Source organism: Heptranchias perlo, chromosome 13 (assembly GCF_035084215.1).
Source record: "Heptranchias perlo isolate sHepPer1 chromosome 13, sHepPer1.hap1, whole genome shotgun sequence".
NCBI classification, from domain to species: domain Eukaryota; kingdom Metazoa; phylum Chordata; class Chondrichthyes; order Hexanchiformes; family Hexanchidae; genus Heptranchias; species Heptranchias perlo.
Window position 1 is genome coordinate 66,399,012 of NC_090337.1, and position 16,321 is coordinate 66,415,332.

Consider the following 16,321-nt stretch of genomic DNA (forward strand, 5'->3'; position numbering starts at 1 on the left):
GGAGAGATTGAGTAGAATGTGCCTATACTCTCTGGAGTTTAGAAGAATGAGAGGTGATCTCATTGAAACGTATAAAATTCTTAGAGAAATTGACAGGGTAGATGCTGAGAGGCTGTTTTCCCTGGCTGGAGAGTCTAGAACTCGAGGTCATAGTCTCAAGTAAGGGGTCGGCCATTTAGGACCGAGATGAGAAATTTCTTCACACAGATGGTTGTGAATCTTTGGAATTTTCTACCCCAAAGGGCTGTGAATGCTCAGTCGTAGAGTATATTCAAGACTGAGATCGATGGATATTTGGACACTGGGAATCAAGAGATATGGGGATAGGGCGGGAAAGTGAAGATGAGGTAGAAGATTAGCCATGATCCTACTGAATGGCGGAGCAGGCTCGAGGGGCCATATGGCCGTATGTGTTCTTAAAGTACCTTTTGAAATATTTTGCATTTCCCATTTTTTTTGGCACTGGCAAATATCAGCTAAAAATAAGGTTTGTAACATTTTAAAATAGCCTATTTTACAACAATATGGTTAAACTTGCCTTTTGAATAGCTTAATTAATTATTTTACATGAAGGTTTCAGCCTCTCAAAAGTTTGGGTTTGATATTGACACTTTGACCCAGATCCTGAAGTTGGCTGCAGGGAGATGGTGCAAGTTTGAGCATGCACAATTTCCCTCCATGCATCAGTAGGGGTTTCTCAATACAGTTGAAAGGCTATATGTCAAACGAGAGGATTTCTGACTCTTGTCTTCCAAAGCACACTGAAGAACAAATATTTATTTTCCTCAGGCTACATTTTCCCAGGCTGCAGCAGTACGATCTTGTCAGCCCAAATTGAAAACGTTTCTCTTCAGATTTTACGAGCTGCGGTGGTTAAGGGAAACACTACTGTAATCTGAAGAAAATAGGGTCAACCATGAATTTTGAGACTCTTATCTGAATTGAATGATAAATTTTTACGATTTGAGGTCAAGGCTGGCCATTCACACACAACTTTGTAAGCCCCGCTCCCTTGGAGTGAATAAGGTGCAAAGCATGTGAGGTATTTGTATAAAAATCTCAGAACAATGTAAACCATTTAATTTGGGTGTTATTGAGAAAAACAACTTTCAGACTTTCCTCTGTGGTGACCTTTTGTTGAGGTTAATTGTAGAAATAGTGATTGACATCAAGACTGGCTATGCACAGAGGATGCCATTTGCAAGCCCCTTCTCATCTTCTCCCACTTTGAGTTGCAAAAATTGCTGACATACTTCTGCTAAATTGAAAGTAAAAGTTAATTTTATTAATGCAGCCATGTGTTTATTTGCTCCTCTTCTGGGAAAGACCAGCAGAGATCCCAAAATACTATGTAGTTAAAAATGGAATTTGATTTATTCAGTGATTAAATTAGTGCCCTGATAATATATTGTATTACGTGATGCAACACCCATGTTATAAAACAGCATTTTACTCCCAACTCACCATAAGCAACTAATAATATCTGGGAGGTCCGTTGCTGATCAAAAAATAGTAGCTCTAGTGCATGATTTCTGTACACTAAGAAACACCATCGATGTGCTTATTATAAATTTCCTACATTCAAATTTGTGCAGTGCAAATTGGCTTATATTCACATTCTTCCAGTTAATTTTGTCAACCTCAATGCAAATTTCTTCCAGCGGATTGGCTGTTACACAAATTTATTATGTATGCAAATTAGTAGACAAAACAAATCAATCTAATGATTCAAAAATGTTTTATCTGCCTATTGTGCCCTTAACCTGGCAAGTATGGCTAAAAATAAGGGTTCTAACATAATAAAAACAGGCAGTACGTGTTTCACTCGCTTGTAAAGTTGCCTTGTGTGTGAGTAGCTTCATTTATGTTTCGCATAAAGGCCTCAGCCTCTCTCAAAAGCCTGGGCTTGAAGTTGATATTTTAATCCAGAGCTATATTGGCTTCAGTGGGATGGCACAGTCTGAGCATATGCAGAATTTCCCATCGTGCATTATTAAGATTTGGTTAGAAAATAGCTGGCTAATTCACATCTGAAAAGGTGCATCTCCTCATGGTGAATTTTTCAGGTGGAAGTTTCACCAATTGTTACATTTTTAGCTGACAGATACAGTACATCAGAGACCAAATGCCCTTTCTCATCATAATCAAGTCAGAGCCAGAACTTTAAGCCCTTTCTTCACTGTTTGTAAAAATAAAGTACAAATTGCACCAGAATCCATTTAAAATTTGAAAGATGAAACTTGGTCTGGGAAATGGAAATATGTCGCACTGGGGGTGCAGTATGGGTACTCTTATCGAAACATAAAAAATAAGAGCAAGAGTAGGCCATTCGGCCCTTCATGCCTGCTCCGCCATTCAAAATGATCATGGCTGATCGTCTAACTCAGTACCCTGTTTCCGCTTTTTCCCCATATCCCTTGATCCCTTTAGCATTAAGAAATATATCTCTCTCCTTCTTGACTACATCTAATGACTTGGCCTCCACTGCTTCTGTGGTAGAGAATTCCACAGATTCACCACCCTCTGAGTGAAGAAATTTCTCCTCATCTTGGTTATAAATGGCATACCCCGTATCCTGAGACTGTGACCCCTGGTTCTGGACTCCCCAGCCATCGGGAATATCCTCCCTGCATCTAGTCTGTCTAGTCCTGTTTTTATATGTTTATATGTTTCGATGCGATCACCTCTCATTCTTCTATGTGGTCTCGCCAAGGCCCTGTATAACTGTACATCAGCTAATGTAACATCTCCACTTACTGCATTCAGGTGCAGCAAGCAGTTAGGAACGTGAATGGTATGTTGGCCTTCATTGCAAGAGGATTTGAGTACAGGAGCAGGGATGTCTTACTGCAGTTGTACGGGGGCCTTGGTGAGACCACATCTGGAGTATTATGTGCAATTTTGGTCTCCTTATCTGAGGAAGGATATCCTTGCCATGGAGGGAGTGCAACGAAGGTTTACCAGACTGATTCCTGGGATGGCAGGACTGACATATGAGGAGAGATTGGGTCGACTAGGCCTATATTCACTGGAGTTTAGAAGAATGAGAGGTGATCATTCTTCTAACATTATAACATATAAAAATACAACAGGACTAGCCAGACTAGATGCAAGGAGGATATTCCCGATGGCTGGGGAGTCCAGATCCAGGGGTCCCAGTCTCAGGATACGGGGTATGCCATTTTGAACTGAGATGAGGAGAAATTTCTTCACTCAGAGGGTGGTGAACCTGTGGAATTCTCTACCACAGAAGGCAGTGGAGGCCAAATCATTAGATGTAGTCAAGAAGGAGAGAGATATATTTCTTAATGCTAAAGGGATCAAGGGATATGGGGAAAAAGTGGGAACAGGTTACTGAGTTAGACGATCAGCCATGATCATTTTGAATGGCGGAGAAGGGCCGAATGGCCTACTCTTGCTCCTATTTTCTATGTTTCTATGTTTCTATCATGACTCTCTCCACTGTTAGTGAGGTATACCTGGATTAGACACATTTTTCTCTCTACTTTTAAGAGGACAAAAGTTATTATTCTAAACTGGGCGACGTAGGTGATGAGGAGCTGTCTCAAGAAATGCTTTTTGCTATAATATTATTTGGCAAAATTTTCTTAATGGAATTTGGTTATTTTTTACTTTTGCTAATCACCAATTAGAAAGGAGAAAACAATTAAAAAGTAACAAAATTGGCAGACATTGGAGTCATAACATTTACTGCAGATACAAAACTCTATTATATTGTTTTTGCCCACTAATTTATGTAGTCAGTAATAGTGAATTGTAATTACTGTGTTTGTTAAGCCGTCTATCAGTGATGCTGTCTCAATAAAGAAAATAATGGCAACAGGAAGCCTGTAATTTGAACGGTGCACCAGATGGAAGTAAACGATGCATTGCTAGCCTTCAGGTAATGGGAGCAGTCTATTTAAAATTATTTAAAGAAAAGAAATAATTTATATTTATATAGCACCTTTCATGACCACAGGACATCCCAAAGTGCTTTACAGCCAATGAAGTACTTTTTGAAGTGTAGTCACTTGTAATGTAGGAAACGCAGCAGCCAATTTGTGCACAGCGATGTCCCACAAACAGCAGTGAGATAATGACGAGGTAACCTCTTCGAGTGATGTTGGTGGAGGGATAAATATTGGCCAGGAACCCCCTGCTGCTCTTCGAAATAGTGCCATGGGATATTTCATGTCCCCCTGAGAGGGCAGATGGGGCCTCTGTTTTATGCTGTTTATGTGGACTGAGAATGAGCAGGTGCATTTATATTCAATAGAAGGATTATATCCAAAACAGTGTCTATCTTTTCACGGTAAAGAGCCTGCTGTATATTTCCAGCATTTTCTATTTCAAATTTCTAGTATTTGCAGTTTTTTCTTCTTATTAGAAGTTGTGTAGTGGTGCTGAGCAGTTAATTGCAACTTCATAGCACAGATGACACCACTGTGGCTGTGTCAGTTCTCTGAAAGAGCTAGCCACTTAGTCCCATTCCCCTGCCCTTTTCCCAAACCCTTTTAAAAAAATTTTTTTTCAATTATTCATCTACTTCCCTTTTAACAGCTGTTATGGATTCTGCTTCCACCACTGCTGCTGGTAGGGCAATCCATGTCGTAACACTCCCCTGCATATATATATTTTTAAAAATCACCTAACCTCTCCCTTGTTCTTTGTTGATGGTCTTAAATTTGCTCGTTACCTGCTCACCAACCAGTGGAAATAGTTTCTTGCTATTTACCATATAATTTTGAATACCTCTGTCAGATCTTCACTTAACCTTCTCTGTTCTACTGGGATATGTCCCAGTTTCTTTAGTCTCTCCTCATTACTAAAGCTTCTTATCCCTGGTAGCATTTTCATGAATCTCTTTTGCATTCTCTCCGTGCCCTTGACATCCTTCCTAAAGTGGAATGCCCAAAACTGTGCACAATATTCCAACTGCAGTCTAACCAATGATTTGTCTAGGTTTAGCATTACCTCCTTGTTTTGGTACTCTATATGCTGCTGTTTATCAAGCACGCACAGTGTTGGCATTGAGCAAACCAGGTTGGATGTAGCATGGGTTGGGGGCACTAAACACTCTTGTCACTAGGATTTCAGTCAAATTTAATGGTGCCAATGTGAATTTTTTGTAGATTTACTTGAACTGTGGTAAAACACCCAACAATACAGTTTGGGAGGTCAAAATCTATCTGGAGAGGATGTTCTAAGCTGTATAACACCTCAGTGAAGCACTGGTGGTTGAGGTCTCACTAATGGTGGCAGCACTTTGAGGTGGTTAAGGATATCATACATTAAGTATATTGCACAACATTAAAGCGTGTTCACTTGCATATTTTTCCTATAGTGTACTGATAAAACTGCTAGCAATGTGCCGTAACTTCAGATTTAGAAGAGCGTCTCCCACTGTACTTCTATTTCTATTTTCCATACCAGCCATTCTCTGACCTGTGTGCTCTGTGTGGTGTGGTGCCGAATGGGAGTTGGCATTCCAATTACACACAGTAGACAGAATCCAAGATGTACAAACTGGGCAGCCTCTCAGTTATTTTTTATAAAGTTGGCGTAGTGGAAATGTCACTGAGGCATTAGGCGATTCCTTCCTCAATTTGGGGTTAAGACAAAAGTCCATTAATCCTGGAACGCAACAGTGACTGCACTTCCAACAAGTAATTAATTACTTGTGAAGTGTTTTTGGGCTGTCCCAAGGATATGAGGAGGTGTATATAAATGCAATTTATCTTTCTGTCTGTCTTTATCAGTTTGTTTTTCTTTTCTTCTTGGCAAAGGGGCTATCAGTGGTAGAAATTAGAGAGGGAGGGGTAGGACACATGAGGTTTGCAAACTGCAATATTGTTTTCCTTTTCAGGAATTGACCTCTAATATTATAAAATGATGGGTTTATTCTGCAAAATAGAATGCTAAATGTAGTGAGAAGCAAATCAGATGTATTAAAAGGTCAATATTGAGCTGAAATAGTGAGGTAATCCTGCCACTTTATAAATCATTGGTGTGACCACACTGCGAAGGCTGTATCCAGTTCTGGTCACCACAGTATAAAAAGGATATTGCAACTATTGAAAGGATACAGAAGAGAGCAACCAGAATGATTGAAGGGATTGGATTATGAGGAGCAATTATGTAAATTGGACATGTTCCCACTGGAAAAGAGAAGGTTGAGAGGCGATATGATTGCTGTTTTTAGGATTCCAAAGGGACTAAATAATGTAGACCAGGGATGTAAAACTCATTTTACATGGTGGGTCCGATTCAACATCCTGGCACTTGGGCTGGGCCACATTCAGCAAAAGTTATTTGGACACTGGGGTAGAAATTGGTACATTTTTTGGGCGTAAAACGGGTGCAATGTATACCAATTTCTGGACGCGAGGGCCTGCATCTAATCTGTGCCGGTGGCATAGCTGCTGCCATATTGGTCCTCACTTTTTAGGTATTCCTGGCAGCTGCCTGAAATCAGCGTTGGATCAATTTAAATATGCAAAGAAGGGTCCTGCACCTATTTCAGGACCCTTCTGCAAAATGAGTGGAAAACTAGGTGGGGCCTGCGCCATGCAAGCTCCAACTAGTTTTTCCAGTTCCACAGTGGTCCTTAAAGGTCACTGAGTGGTTGGCGGGTGGGGGTTTGCAATGGTGCTTGCGGAGTTTAAAAGGTGCAGGTCTCGTTAAATGCCATTAAAGCATTGCCCAGGAGATTTGTGTCCCATTCCAAGGCATGAGGCACAGCACAATACATGTGCGTCGGATGAAACTGTATCGCGAGCCATACATTTGACACCCTTGATGTTTTTTTTTATTTGTTCATGGGATGTGGATGTCGCTGGCGAGGCCAGCATTTATTGCCCTTGCCTAATTGGTTCTCCCACAGTGCTGTTAGGAAGGGAGTTCCAGGATTTTGATCCAGTGACGATGAAGGAACGGCGATATATTTCCAAGTCAGGATGATGTGTGACTTGGAAGGGAACGTGCAGGTAGTGTTGTTCCTATGTACCTGCTGCTCTTGTCCTTCTAGATGGTAGAGATCGCAGGTTTGGGAGGTGCTGTCGAAAAAGCCTTGGCGAGTTGCTGCAGTGCATCCTGTGGATGTTACACACTGCAGCCACAGTGTGCCGGTGGTGGATGGGGTGCCAATCAAGCGAGCTGCTTTGTCTTGGATGGTGTCAAGCTTCTTGAGTGTTGTTGGAGCTGCCCTCATCCAGGCAAGTGGAGAGTGTTCCATCACACTCCTGACTTGTGCCTTGTAAATGGTGGAAAGGCTTTGGGGAGTCAGGAGGTGAGACCGTGACCAGCTGTTTCACCTTGACCAGTACAGAAGAACACAGCCTGCACTTGAAGGGGTTAAATTCAAAACTAATCTGCGGAAACATTATTTCAGTGAGCGAGTGGTCAATCTATGGAACAGACTCCCTAGGGAGACGGTGGAAGCAGTTAATACTGATTCATTCAAATGCAAATTAGTTACATTTGTTTCAGCAAATAATATTTTGGGACACAGTAGATGAATAATTTGAAACATGATATATGGTAAGTGTAGCATGCTTGGGAGGAACAGGCGACTTTGAATCTATGGTTCCCAGAGCTATCCACTGGGGGTTTTCCTCGCCTCGTGTGGGTCTGTTGTAGACTTAGATATTGATTGCTTGGATTAGTCAATAGCTCCATTATCGTTGTGAACTGGATGAACGTTTTTTCGTCTAGCAATTCTTATGTTCCTGTGAATTAACACATTCGTTCAGTTGCATCTTAGTGTCCTGATTTCAGTAAGAAGCCTGCACCACTGTAACATTTTGAGATGAAATGAGGGAAAACACTCTTCAAATCTCTTACTTCTTTTCGTAGGATCTACATTGATACAAGCTAATTGGAATAATGGGAATTCTTTGACAGTTGAAAGTGGTTCTTTAATAGTGTCGGTTATAGTGTTGGCTTTCAAAAGCTGGGAGGGTCTTGAAGCCCAAAGGGGATGTCAGGAGACAGCGAACTCATCAGATTTCTGTATTTGCTAACTTAATAGCATCTTATTTCTATTGTATACTAATTTTAAAACTCTTTTCTGCAATGATGGTTTTTTTTGCTTTGATTGATAATTGATGCTGAATTTCAGAGATTAGCAAGGGGTCACTGGAAGTATGTCGATATTTTCAGTGGTCCCACATGCAGAAAAGTTTGCTTTACAGGAGAATCCTTATGCTTTGTACATTTACAAAGGTGTTCACAAAGATTTGAATGGCACGCCCATACTGACTAAACTCACTTCTTCCCTTCTCTCCATTGCCCTAGAAGAACTGCCATTCGACTGCAGCTTGCCCTCCATGTAGCAAACACCCTCGTGACAATACCTGCTAATATTTTGAAGTACCTTGTATGCCCTTTGACTGAAATTACTTGCTAGCTGTCCTATTTTTGTCTTTTATGCTGCACAATTGATCAGCTTAAAATAGCTCTTGAAAAACTTCCATGCATAGTATCCTGTGTCCTCAAACCTTTCAACAGAAATATGAGTTATGGGGCAGAAAAATAATTCAATTCAGAGGCTCATTACCTATCTCTATATATGATAATCAATACATCTAATGCACATTTCCTGCCTATCATGTACTGTTGCATTTACTCACTTTGTTAGACTTTCTAAATTTGTCCCTTAATTCAAATTTCTTGCAACTGTTTGACAAATCGGTCAACCAGGTAGAAGAAATTTGAACTATGATTAAAATTTATGAATTGTAGTTGTCATATGCTAATTTCTTAGAAAGGCGACCTTCGACAGTGCAGCACCCCCTCAGTACAGCATGGGAGTGTCAGCCTAGAGTTTGTGCTCAAGCCTCTGGAGTGGGACTTAAACCCTTGATCTTCTGACTCAGAGGCGAGAGTGTCACGGCTGACAACTTGGTAATTGGTAATATATTGGAAAAAGTTGAAAACCCTGCCCATCCCAAGCTTCCACTCCTCAACACCTCCATCCAATACATCGTATCAAACTCCATTACTCCCATTTCCCCAGATCATCTCAAAACCTATTCTCCAAGAATTCAGACTCCAGCTGCTCAAATCCTCCAATATCGTACTCCCCACTTTTGCCATTTTAACTCCTTAACACACTATAACCCATGCTTCCCAACCAGAGCTCGCACCATTGCTGCCGCATCACAGTGCCCACCGCGATTGCAACAATTTTTAGTTCTCTGCTGCAAAGCCACAAGATCTGCAATGTTGAAATCCACTATTGGTATAACAAAACAGTACTTGTGTGCACATTTACCTGTCAACCCATTCTCCCCCTGTCACATTTCTGTCACAATTATAGGCAAATTTATTTTAAGAACATTTCTTGCAACTGACTTGGCTCGTGAAAAGTTCTTTCAAAATTAATTCTTAAAAGTAGAAAGGCAGTCATTTGGGATATACTGAGAATCTGTTCCACAGACAAAAGATACTTTTATTAACGCAGAAGTGAGACCTAATGCAGCCTGTGACGTAAAACAAATCTTAACAATCGCAGTACAAAAAAAAGAGAATGCAAGCTGGGCATTTCATTCTGCGTTTTAACTTGCAGTCTAAAGAACAGTTAAACTCTGATCTAACATTGCACATTCCCATTACCAAACCAACTCTGATTGACCTGCGCCCCAGGTTTACTTGATAACAATTAGATTTTGTGGCCATACCAGCCAAATATACATTGTGCATTGTATGATATAACACTCCTGTTCTTGGAAAACAATGCATTGCCTGAGTTTTTTATTCTTGGGAGGTGGGCAACACAGGAAATGCAGTTCATTGTCCATCCCGAATTGCCCAGAGGGCATTCAAAATCAACTATGTCATGTGGAATTGGAGCCACATGTAGGCCAGACCAGGTAGGGGGGTAGCAGGTTCCCTTCTCTGAAGGACATTAATGAATCAGTTGGGTTTTTACAACATTCATGGTCATTTTTTCTGGTGCCAGTCCACACATTCAACTTCACAACTTGCCATGGTGGGATTTAATCCCAAAACCTCTGGATTGCTTCGACAAGTATGTAAAAAGAAAAAGATTAGTGAAGACAAATGTAGGTCCCTTACAGTCAGAAACGGGAGAATTTATCATGGGGAACAAGGAAATGGCAGAGCAATTAAACAAATACTTTGGTTCTGTCTTCACAGAAGAGGACACAAATAACTTCCCAGAAATGCTAGAGAACCAAGGATCTAGTGAGAAGGAGGAATTAAAGAAAATTAGTATTAGTAAAAAAAATAATGCTGGAGAAATTAATGGGACTGAAAGCCGATAAATCCCCAGGGCCTGATCATCTGCATCCCAGAGTACTAAAAGAGGTAGCCATGGAAATAGTGGATGCATTAGTTGTCATCTTCCAAAATTCTATAGATTATAGAACAGTTCCTGCAGATTGGAGGATGGCAAATGTAACCCCACTATTTAAAAAAGGAGGGAGAGAAAACAGGGAACTACAGACCGGATAGCCTAACATCAGTAGTAGGGAAAATGCTAGAGTCTATTATAAAGGACGTGATAACGGACACTTAGAAAATATCAACAGGATTAGACAAAGTCAACATGGATTTATGAAAGGGAAATCATGTTTGACAAACCTACTGGAGTTTTTTGAGGATGTAACTGGTAGAATAGATAAGGGAGAACCAGCGGATGTGGTTTATTTGGATTTTCAGAAGGCCTTTGACAAAGTCCCACATAAGAGGTTAGTGTGAAAAATTAAAGCACATGGGATTGGTGGTAATATACTGGCATGGATTGAAAATTGGTTGACAGACAGGAAACAGAGAGTAGGAATAAATGGGTATTTTTCAGGGTGGCAGGCAGTGACTAGTGGGGTACCGCAGGGATCAGTGCTTGGGCCCCAGCTATTCACAATATATATCAATGATTTGGATGAGGGAACCAAATGTAATATTTCCAAGTTTGCTGATGACACAAAACTAGGTGAGATTGTGAGTTGTGAGGAGGATGCAAAGAGGCTTCAAGGCGATTTAGTCAAGGTGAGTGAGTGGGCAAATACATGGCATATGCAGTATAATGTGGATAAATGTGAAGTTATGAACAGAAAGGCAGAGTATTATTTAAATGGGGATAGATTGGGAAATGTTGATGTACAAAGGGACCTGGGTGTCCTTGTACACCAGTCACTGAAAGCAAACATGCAGGTGCAGCAAGCAGTTAGGAAGGCAAATGGTATGTTGGCTTTCATTGCAAGAGGATTTGTGTACAGGAGCAAGGATGTCTTACTGCAGTTATAGAGGGCTTTGGTGAGACCACACCTGGAGTATTGTGTGCAGTTTTGGTCTCCTTACCTAAGAAAGGATATACTTGCCATAGAGGGAGTGCAACGAAGGTTCACCAGACAGATTCCTGGGATGACAGGACTGTCGTATGAGGAGAGATTGGGTCGACTCGGCCTGTATTCACTCGACTTTAGAAGAATGAGAGGGGATCTCATTGAAACATATAAAATTCTGACAGGGCTAGACAGACTGGATGCAGGGAGGATGTTTCACCTGGCTGGGGGGTCCAAAACAAGGGGTCACAGTCTCAGGATACGGGGTAGGACATTTAGGACTGAGATTAGGAGAAATTTCTTCACTCAGAGGGTGGTGAACCTGTGGAATTCTCTACCACAGAAGGCTGTGGAGGCCAAGTCACTGAATATATTTAAGATGGAGCTAGATAGATTTCTAGACACAAAAGGCATCAAGGGGTATGGGGAGAGAGCGGGAATATGGTATTGAGATAGAGGATCAGCCACGATCATATTGAATGGCGGAGCAGGCTCGAAGGGCTGAATGGCCTACTCCTGCTCCTATTTTCTATGTTTCTCTGCTAGTCCAATACCATAACTGTTAGATTACCCTACCCAACTTACTGGATACTAGCAGATGGTTTTGCTGACAAGTCAAAGGATATGCTATTTTATAACAATTAAGGGTGCTATCAACAAAGTATGACACTGGAAGTGCACACTAATATGCAAGATTTTTAACATTATTAGCAGATCTACCATTGTGTTGCCCACAGTGAGTCAGAGAATATGTTCTCTAACCTGACTTGTTTTCATGTCACAGAGCAGGTGTATCCATGTGTGTGCTCCTTCACCTCTATCTGTTTTTGTTGTATTTCTGTTTTTTTTAGTTTTCTGTCTGTATACAGTTCTGCTTCTCTGTCTTTGCTTTGTGCTCTCCCTTTCTAATTGTCTGTCTGTTTCTGTTTGATTTGTGCTTTTGAGTGGGGGTGGATGGATCGGAACAGGGCTGCAGGTTGGCATTTGGATCACAGATGATGGGACATGGGTAATGAGTCATGGGACGTGGGTAATGAGTCATGGGAGGATCTGACCAGGGCAAAAAGCAATATGAAGGGGACGACACACCAGCCACCTTGTCTGATGTTTCCACCCACATTCCGTCTCATTGCCTACCCTTTTCACTCAACACCTCGCCCCTGTCGCCTTTTGACCATTACTGCTATGCCCCTTCACCCCTCTTTATTCCCCCAAATTCCCTTCCCTGTCCCTCCAATTTCCTGCAATTCCTTGACTCCAGCTACCTCCCTTTTCACCTTTCCCCTTTTGCTTGTCCCTTGTCCATTACCCCCTTGCTCCCACTCTCTTTACAGCTCTACTGTGGTACCTTACCCTTTGTCATCCACTCACCCCATTTCCTCTTCTAGCACATGTTGTTCCCTCCCTCTGTGCTGTCCCCATGTGCTCCCCTTCATTCCATCTCTCTTATCTCACACCCTTATATCCCAAAGTCCCCTCATCCCATCCCATCTTTCTCCCATACCTCAAAACCGGCTTGAGGGAGGCTGGGGCCAAAGGCTGGAGGTAAGTATTGGTGAAGAGGAGGAGGAGGATACAATGCAAGTAAATATAAATGCAGCCATGCAACCAGTATCAGGAGGCCTGCATGCTGTAATAGTCTAGATGATATTGAAGTGTTGACATGTAGGTCAACTAACTTAGAAATGCTGATCTGTAAAGGTGTCACTGAAAAATCGTGGAACAGGAAGTAAGGTTATTAGATATATAAATGAGGTATAGCATCTTAAGCTGACAGAGCATCCTTATTGGCTGACAATGTAGCCTATTACGAGTTAGTGCGTTCAGGAAGGAAGGGGTGAAAATCGGAGGGTAGTTGGGGGTGGGGGGAGAAAATGAGAGGATTGGAAATTCTGGGAGTGTCTGTGTTCATCTGCAGAATCCATCAGTAGATTGATGCTGTAACTAGTTTTTTTTTATTTCTTCCTAGCTACTCTAACATACGACACCTTGAGGTTTGGCGATTTTGAAGACTTTCCAGAAACAACAGAGCCAGTTTGGATTTTAGGAACAAAATACAGTGCACTCACAGGTACTGGGGAGACTGGGACACATTGCTCGCAGGGAACATGAGAGAGGAGTTGGCAGGAGGCAGAGCATTTTGGTATTAGTTTGGGGGGTTGTCACTGGGCGGACCCTGCAGCGGAGGGTTTGCTGTCGGGAGGTCGGGGAAGAAGCTGGGCCAGGATAACTGCAGGTTACAGTATTCTTACAGCACTCTGATATGATAAAACCACTCCATCCAGAGGGAATGAATCTCAATTTCTCTCTTGAAACAGCCATTTAAAGGAGAAAGTAACTGTCGGTACGTACCCTTAGCTGTGTTGTGGTTTAACTTTTTTAATATAACAACTTGAATGGGAAAAGACCATTTGGTCCATTGAAGCTCATCGCTGTACTACATCAACTAGCTCAGACTAGCAGCTAACTGCGTTTTGAAAGCACCGAATGTTTTTTAATCTACTGACTTCTCAGGTCGATATTCTAAACGTTTTCACCCTTTGAGTAAAGAATCTTTTTCTGATGGCTCTTTTTTTTTAATGTACTTTTCACTAATTTAAATTTATATCCCCTCATCCTCATTTTGAAGTAATAGCCTGGTTTCACCTTATCTATTCACTTACTTCATATATACACTTGGATGAGACCTCCCCCCTTAATCACCACCTTTCCAGACTATTGAATTTAAGCTCCTCTCATCTTTGGTCGTAGTTCATCCCCTTTATACATGAGATTATTTTTATTCCTTTTCTCTGCACCATCACCAATGCATGTATGTTCCTTTTGAAATGAGATGACCAAAATTGTACACTGTTGGACATGTTGGAGAGTTTAGAATTAATAATCAAACTGGACTGTATGACTATAACTGGTCGTGGAGCAACAGGCTGCCTAGGGATACCAGGAGAGATGGAACAGTAGACTTCCTATGAGAAAGGGAAGGATGAATTACCTTGGTTACACTTGGAGTACTGTGAACAGTTCTGGTCTCCATATTATAAAAAAGATATAGAGGCACTGGAGAAGGTGCAAAAAAGGTTTACTAGGATGATACCAGAAGTGAGAGGATATGCTCATCAGGAAAGGCTGAACAGGCTGGGGCTTTTTTCTCTAGAAAAGAGAAGACTGAGGGGTGACCTGATAGAGGTCTTTAAGATTATGAAAGGGTTTGCTAGGGTAGACGTAGAGATGTTTCCACTTGTGGGGGAGACCAGAACTAGGGTCCATAAATATAAGATAGTCACTAATAAATCCAATAGGGAATTCAGGAGAAACTTCTTTACCCAGAGAATAGTTAGAATGTGGAATTCGCTACCACAATGAATAGTTGAGGCGACTAGCATAGATGCGTTTAAGGGGAAGCTAAATAAACACATGGAGGAGAAAGGAATAGAAGGATATGCTGATAGGGTTAGATGAGGTAGGGAGGGAGGAGGCTCACGTGGAGCACACAACGCTGGCACAGACCTATTGGGCCAAATGGCCTGTTTCTGTGCTTTACATTCCATGTAATTCTATGTTCTGCTCCAGATGTATTTTTACTATCTGCAAGGAATGCCTGTGCAAGGAAATATGTGACTGGAACATCAACTGTGAGTGATTAACTTTAGTGATTAGTGTAACAAAAAAAAAGCAGAGGGACCAATTTACTATGGTATAGAATGGATGTCTGTTACAATTTGGGTAAACAAGCTGTCCTAGGGAAGGTCCGGAGACAGTTAAATCCTGAAGTCTGGAGGTAGTTAATCATGGAGTTAGAAGGGGGTTATAAATCTGAAGGTCTACATACCTGTGAAATGTACTTTTGAAGTAAACAACTAGGATATATAAGAACGAGTGTTTCCAGGACTAGTTAGGTAGCTGGAGAGAGAGAAACCCGATGCTACCCTTGTACTGTATAGATGATCACCTGTACTGTGCAATAAAGTTTGTTCCGTATACTCAACTGTCTTGTAAATGTCTCACTCGAAGCTGTTGCTGTGAACCATAGAAGGAAGGAGGTTGACTAACATACACATTGCTCCAAGTATAGCTTGACCAGTGTATTATAAAGCCTAAAAATAAAGCAAAATGTTAGAAATACACAGCAGGTCAACATCTGTAAAAAGAAAAGGCAGGTTATTTACAAATGTTGACTGACCTGCTCAGTGTTTATTTTAGATTTAGTGAATTTGCAGCTTTTCCTTGACCACATTATAAAGCCTAATTGGACCTGTCCACTGTTCTGACTATCCTAAAATTCTGTTTGCTTTTATTAATTGCATCTCCACATTGTCTCAACATTGAAAATGACGTGTCTACTGCTACTCCCAGATGCCTTTTGTGTATCTTGTAATTAGACTTTTCCTTTCATTGTTTATGTCACTCATTCTTAATCCCAATATCTTTTTACTTTACATTTGTCAACATTGAATTTAATTTGCCATTTATCTGCCCAGTTGCACAACTAACGCAAATCATTCTGCAAATCATTAACTGCTTTCTCTGTCCCTACTGTTTTGCTTACTTTAGTATTATCAGCAAATTTTAAGAAGCTTGTGTTCGGTTTCCATGCCCAGGTTATTTATGTTGATTTAGAACACGAGTCCGGAGTAGTTACCCCTTCAGTACCTCAATCATCTCCAGCCCCCAGTCTGACACTACATCTATCAAGTATTCTGTTTCCTATATTTAAAAAAAAATCCAATGTCTTATTTAGACCCATGTTTTCCCTTGGAGTCCCATGGTTTTTAGTTTTATTAAACACATGGAACCTTATGAAAAAGGTCTTGTGGAACTTTGTTAAATGCTTTCTGAAATAGTCTACCTTCATAGGGAGTTATCATTTTATTTGTAATGTCCTCAAAGAAGTTGAGGAGGTTTGTCATGTAAGATCTACCCCTTGTAATTTCTTGCTGGCTCCTCCATATTAAGCTGTCATATATGTACTTCGTCAGCCTGTTCCTCAGAATGATCTCCATTATTTTACATTA

The 16,321-nt window shown here is 41.1% G+C and overlaps 1 protein-coding gene across 2 annotated transcripts in view; it reads left to right on the forward strand.

Moving 5' to 3' along the window:
* Positions 1-16,321, forward strand: part of atg4b (autophagy related 4B, cysteine peptidase) — an 87,889-nt gene that overhangs the window by 21,919 nt on the left and 49,649 nt on the right. For both annotated transcript variants that reach the window (XM_067995634.1, XM_067995635.1), the window contains exon 2: positions 13,279-13,380. In XM_067995634.1, the coding sequence (XP_067851735.1) occupies positions 13,279-13,380 (102 nt within the window). The remainder of the gene's footprint in view (positions 1-13,278; positions 13,381-16,321) is intronic.